Genomic DNA, 6404 nt, shown 5'->3' on the forward strand with positions numbered 1-6404 from the left:
TTGGGTCGGTCCCTTCTACTGAATACTTCAGCCCACCTCCTCCTCTCCACCTTATTGTCGTGGTTGACCCCAGCCACCAACTAAGCACCATGCAGCCACTCTGTCACTCCCCTCCTCAACTGGACAGGGGAGAGAAAATATAACAAAAGCCTCGTGGGTCAAGATAAGGACAGGGAGAGATCACTCAACCAGTTACCGTCATGGGCAAAAGAGACTCAACATAGGGAAAATTAACTTAATTTATCGCCAATCAAACCAGAATAGGGTAATGAGAAATAAAACCAAATCTTAAAACACCTTCCCCCCACCCCTCCCTTTTCCCAGGCACAGCTTCACTCCTGAAGCAGCAGTGCAGGGGGATGGGAAATGGGGGTTATGATCGGTTCCTCACACCTTGTCTCTGCCACTCCTTCCTCCTCAGGGGGGAGGACTCCTCACTCACCCCCTGCTCCACCGTGGGGTCCCTCCCACAGGAGACAGTCCTCCACGAACTTCTCCAACATGAGTCCTTCCCACAGGCTGCAGTTCTTCATGAACTGCTCCAGCGTGGGTCCCTTCCACAGCGTGCAGTCCTTCAGGCACAGACTGCTCCAGCGTGGGGGGGTCACAAGTCCTGCCAGGAGCCTGCTCCAGCATGGGCTTCCCACGGGGTCACAGCCTCCTCCGGGCACCCACCTGCTCTGGCATGGGGTCCTCCACGGGCTGCAGGTGGATATCTGCTCCACCGTGGACCTCCGTGGGCTGCAGGGGGACAGCCTGCCTCACCGTGGTCTTCACCACAGGCTGCAGGGGAATCTCTGCTCGGGTGCCTGGAGCATCTCCTCCCCCTCCTTCTTCACTGACCTTGGTGTCTGCAGGATTGTTTCTCTTACATGTTCTCACTCCTCTCTCCAGCTGCAGTTTCTGTGCCCCAGCAACTTTTTTTTTTTTCCCCTTTCTAAATATGTTATCACAGAGGCGCTACAACTGTTGCTGATAAGCTCGGCCTTGGGCAGCAGCAGGTCCGACTTGGAGCCGGCTGGCACTGGCTCTGTCAAGACATAGGGAAAGCTTCTAGCAGCTTTTCACAGAAGCCACCCCTGTAGCCCCCCCGCTACCAAAATCTTGGCACACAAACCCAATACACGTATTTTCTGTTGGTGCAGTTTTAAAGAGACTGTAAGAACAGCCCCACTTGAGAAACCACTGCTTTCAACACCACCATTTCTGCTCTACAAGAAACTGCCATTTTACAGCTCCAACTCTGCTGGGACTTTGTTTCTCACTCTGTATAATACAAAATTGCAAATAGAATTAAAATAGAAGCTATAAGCAAGTAGAGCTTAGCTTCTAATACAATCCAGTCCCGTTTCCAAAGAATTGAGCCATCTTTGAAGTTTGCCGAGGTGTTAAGGCTGCAGCTTTGAACACAGCTGGCTGAGCAGCAGTGCCTTCAGGGTCGTGGCGCATACAGGAGCACATACAGGGGTGGCACTAGGGCATCAGCATCCCTTTGGTGGTTTGGGGTCCTCGGTGCCGCAGGCACGGCAGGGGTGGGAGGGAAGGAGCCCTCCTTCAGCACAGCTCCCAGGGGGTTTAAAGGGGGTTTGCTTTAGGTCTGGCTGAGCAGCCTGTCTTTGCCAGGCAGATGCAGTACAGCCCAAGGTCCGTTTCTGAGGCTGCCCAGTCCTGCGGGGACCTGGCTCTCACACAAGTGGGACAGGCATGGGGTCACTTCGGCCAGCAGTCTCACCTGGTGTGACCTGCCCAGCTTCTACACACCAAGCCTGCCTTCAGGCGCTCTCCACGAAGGACCCCTGCCAGGACAGCACGGTCCCAACGCCATAGGTGTCCTAACCCAAGCCCTCTCCCCCCGCCGGGCTCGCGCCAGCCTTTGCACCCTTCAGCAGGTCCCTGTCAGCGAGCCCGGTGCAGCATACCAGCTGCCTTCAGCTGCTCTGGACTCCCGCAGCAGCAGGCATCGCCTGCCTCCCATCGCTGCCCCATGCTTGTCCCTGCACCAGCGGCAGGGCTCCACCACGATTTACCTTGCTCACAGCAGAGGCTGGGCAAGGAGCAACTGCAACAAAGAGAGGTAAGGATACCTGTCAGCACAGGGAAGATGCGTTTGCAGCGCTTCCTATCCATACCTGAATTAGTGAGCGTACCGTTGAGGGAAGAGCGCTTGAAGCATCAAGTCTTGCTGCCACCTGGCACAACTGCTTTACACACCGGTAAATCATAACAGCAGACTCCTGAGTTTGGAATAAAACAAAATCATTGTTCACTTGTTTCACATTTAAGAAAAAAACATGGTTCATTAAAACAGTTTTAATGAAAAAATAAAGTTCTGAATTAAACTATAATTATACATGGCTGAAAGTGATGAACTAAAAGAATGGAGATGTTACTTTTTTCTTTTTTTTTTTTTTTTTCCCTCTCTGCTGATACTGTAATGTGCTGGACTTGTCAGACACCATCTATGGGGATAAATCTGAAAAGGTAAGAGAACAAGAGTCAGTCACATTGATTAGTATCGAACCTCTGTGAAAAAGAGCCAGTTCGCTTGGCAGTTCGCCATTTCCCCCATAAAAGCTTCAGGAACGCGTTCCACGGAGGTCCAGTTGAATTGCAGACACGCTGTAAACAAGAGAGATATACCAATTGCAGAGCAGGTCCAACCCTCACGCAGCTTGCGACCGGGATCTTCCAAAGCCTTTCTGTTTGCAGAGGGAAATGGTGGCATTTGAGAACTTTGGTTATTTTTCTGGCTGCTAAAACAGTCAGGCAGCCGGCAGGGGCAAGTCTTTGGCAAACTCCTCGGTGGTTCCATGCAGCTTCTGGAAGGCAGCGTACCATGGTCACGGTCTTAAGATTTTGCAGAAGCTGGAGCTGGTTTTCAGAACCTAGAGTCAGTTGTTGCAGCTCGGTGGAACGGGATTTTTATAGAGAAGCATACAGTTGCACGTCGTGCTGTTCTGTCATCCCAACCCGGGCCTGCGGATCCTTCACACCCCCGCGTCCCACACAGCAAAGCCCTGGGGTGCTGCCGTGCAGGACTGTCTGCCTGAAGCTTTGGCAGCCCCGTGTCAGACATCTGAAGGAGGGTACCTGACTCTGTGTACTGGAAAACCCTTAGTCATCACCAGGATGCATCTCCTGATGAGCCAGTACTCTGATAAGGCAGTGGTCTTAATGCGGTGTATCATCTGCAGGACTAACGTGGACACGTACCAACCAGTACAGCTAGTCTCGCTTCAGCCGTGGTATCAGCCAGGGACTCCCCTTGCCTCCCGGTCTCACCAGACAGAGCACATGTTGTCCATCAGGCATAACTTAGAGAAATACCTCGACATGTCAACCGAATTTGTGCGATACATACGGCTCGCTCTGTTTGGTCATCGAGGAACAGTGCCGCTGGCTCAGCAGCCTTGCGTAGGAGCCTCGACTCCCTGTCAAGTTTCTGAACAGATTTCCCTTGGGCTGAGGCCCCAGGAAGTCCCGTCGAGGGAGCACAGCGTCGGCAGGGGCCTCAGTGCTCTCCTGTCCTCCCCCGCACTGGATGGATCTTCATTGCACTTCATTTTGCTAGCTGCATAGCCTGCATTTGCTTTTATCTGTGTAATTTGCAACCAATAGGTTAAAGATTCCATCTTTTTGATTACAAATCCAGTCTCAAAACAAACAGCAAAACCAAAAGTCAACTCAGCTGTAGTACTCGGATGGAAATGATCAAATCCCAAACCAGCCCTGCCAGGTTCTAAGTTTACTATGGCCCCTTTTACAGTCCACGTTTGAATTCTGGGCTGAGAAAATGGAGGGTCATCGTCGTCTTAAAACAGCACCTTAGAGTTTAACGACGGGCCAGGAAATGGAGCGAACAGTATCCCCCCCATACACACATTGGAGCCAATCATGCAAAACAAAGTCACGAAAAATCACCGTAAGAAGAGACCACCTAGCAAGAAATCCAATGTCGCTAATCCCCAGCACTGCCTGTCCAGAAAAAGAGCTGCTCTCTTCCTTGAAATGCGCGGGTCCCTCAGCACAGAGGGAAGCCCCGTTTTCACTTGAACAGTGCCAAATCACAGGACACCCCTACCGCCCGGGGCCCGCTGAAGAGGAGGCAGATTGCGCAGAGGTCGGTATGTATTGACACTCACTCCCATGGAGCCTTAGAATATCTAAGATTGATATATATGGACAAATGGGCAGGTATAGTATTACATTAAAATTAAAACACATGGCCATTTACTTTTCAGACTCTTCACACAGATTCCCTCCTCCTCCTAGGATTCCCTCCTCGAGTTTCCTAGCACAGAGAAGGTTCGCAGTTTCCCGATGGGATGAGAAAACATACGTGGCAAAGGTATTATACATTCCGCAGACATCACCTAATTCATAGTTGTGACCGGACAAAACCCCACCAAACCCAGAGAGCTGTCTGTGCCTCGAGCGAATCAGTATCTAGCAGCAGTTTTGACCAGTCGGCCTCTTCCAGCCCCGGCTGCCCACAACTTGGCGATTCCTCGTCCCTGTTACCGCAGGCCGGCCGGGCAGCCCTTCCGCCTGAGCAGCAGCAGTTCGGGGGAGCTCTCTCCGGCCTCCCGGCCGGCGTCGGCAGCTCACCCGCCCGCCCAAGCAGCGCACCAGCACGCGCCTCCCTCCCCTAGTCCAGAAAGCGCCTGCGCGAGCCCGTCCGGGAGCGGTTCGAACGGCGAATGTCAAACTTGGAGTCCCGGCACTTCTGACATATGTAGACCTCTGGGACATTCGACTTGCGGATTTTGGCGCAGGAGAGGTGGATCCAGGTGTGGCACTCATTACACTCAATCATCGGCCGCCCGGCAAAAGGCTTCATGCAGAAGCAAGTGACTAGGTCCCATGAGTCGTCATCTGCAAAGAGAAATGGCAAGCTATGTTTTTAACTGCCAACTCCTCTTGACCACGCCGGGAATTTACTCTCCTTCCGCGCTAAATTAACTGCCTGGGTTTCAAAGACAGGCACTTTGCTGATCTTTCCAGGTCTCTCTTGCACGGGAAGAGACTCTCGGCAGCACAAGAGAGGCCATAATCCAGGAGAGTGGAACCCGCTGCTTCTACGAAGTCGCAGCTTTTCACTCAGTTTATCGCAAAAGCAGCCAAGCGGTCCCCCCCTTCCCCCCGAACCCCCAACCGCCACTTAAAGCTGCCCAGGCAGTGCACCGTGGCGTTATCCTCACGCTACAAGTAAAGCGCCGCAGAGATCAGCAGCGGCACCGCCACTTCCACCTGGCTGATCCTCTTCCGACAGCCAGGCCACCTACCTGAATCCACCATGATGTCCTCGTCATCGCCGGTGCCGTCCTCATCCCGAAAGACCACCTGCTTGCCCTGCCGGATGACCGTTCGTTTGCCCACGCTCTGGATCTCCACCGTCGGCTCGGCCGTCACGGCAGGGTAGGAGACGCTGGAAGGCGTGTCCGAGTCCCACACCGAGCAGTGCTCGGTCGCAGACTGAGGGTCACCCTCCGACGAGGGGCTCATCGGCGTCTCTACGTAAGAGTCCTCCGCCTCCAGCTCCAGCAGCTTCTCCTCGTAGTCCTCCTCTGCAGACACCTCCGTTTCCCTCCTCTTCAGCTTTTTCTTCTTCCTGATCTTATCGATTTGCTTCCGCTCCGGCAGGAAGTTGCCGGGTTTTGCCCGCTGGAACAGGGAACCGTACGGTTTCGCTCGCTTAAGCTGACTGAAGTTCTTTCTGTTCTTGGCGGGCAGGGAAACGGCGGAGGGGATGTCATTGAACCGGGGGTCCCAGCTATCGCTGTCAATCGTGCCTCCGGTGCTGTTGGGAGGGCTGGGGCTGTTCCTCAGCGGCGTTTCCTGGAAAACGTCGAGGAAGTGGGTAAAAGCGTTAACTCGGCTCAGCGCTGCGCCCTTTCCCCCGAGGCGCTGCTTGCTCTCGCCCCAGTCCAAGCTCCCGCTCTCCCTGCGACCTGCCCCGCCGCGGGCACCTCCAGCCGGGCCGAGCCGTGGCCCGCGGCCGCCCAGGCCCCACCGAGACCGAGGCGGCGGTGCCGGGGCTCCACGCTTTCCTCTCCCCCCCCAAAAGCGGCCACCCGGCTGCTCTAGTTCTCCCTTTTGTTTCAGGGAGCCGGCGCGGAGGCGTCACCTCCTCGCAAGGGCCGCTTTTACAAAACGGCCCGGCAGACGGCTGCTGCGGAGGACCCGCTGCGGCCGCGGGACCGGGAAAGCGCCCGGGCCTCCCCGGGGGGGAACCCGCCCGGTGCCCCCTCACCTCCTGCGGGTAGGGGATGTAGCCGGCGTAGGCCAGGACGAAGGTGCAGAACTTGTTGAAGTCTTCCACGGTCCGGTGCCGCCGGGAGGCGGGGGAGAAGTCCTGCAGGGGAAGGGGACGGGGGTCAGCGGCGGCCGCCGGGCCGGGCCGG

At 55.2% G+C, this 6404-nt stretch overlaps 1 protein-coding gene across 1 annotated transcript; it reads right to left on the reverse strand.

Moving 5' to 3' along the window:
• Positions 1-2151: 2151 nt before the first annotated feature.
• PHF13 (PHD finger protein 13) lies at positions 2152-6403 on the reverse strand (the record flags this gene model as incomplete). Its single annotated transcript, XM_010565378.1, has 4 exons — positions 2152-2234; positions 2522-4875; positions 5286-5838; positions 6254-6403. Coding segments are annotated over 3 exons (930 nt in total), but the record flags the coding sequence as incomplete, so codon positions are not given.
• Between the last annotated feature and the right edge of the window lies 1 nt (position 6404).

Source organism: Haliaeetus leucocephalus, unplaced genomic scaffold (assembly GCF_000737465.1).
Source record: "Haliaeetus leucocephalus isolate CR32 unplaced genomic scaffold, Haliaeetus_leucocephalus-4.0 Scaffold190, whole genome shotgun sequence".
Lineage (NCBI taxonomy): Eukaryota > Metazoa > Chordata > Aves > Accipitriformes > Accipitridae > Haliaeetus > Haliaeetus leucocephalus.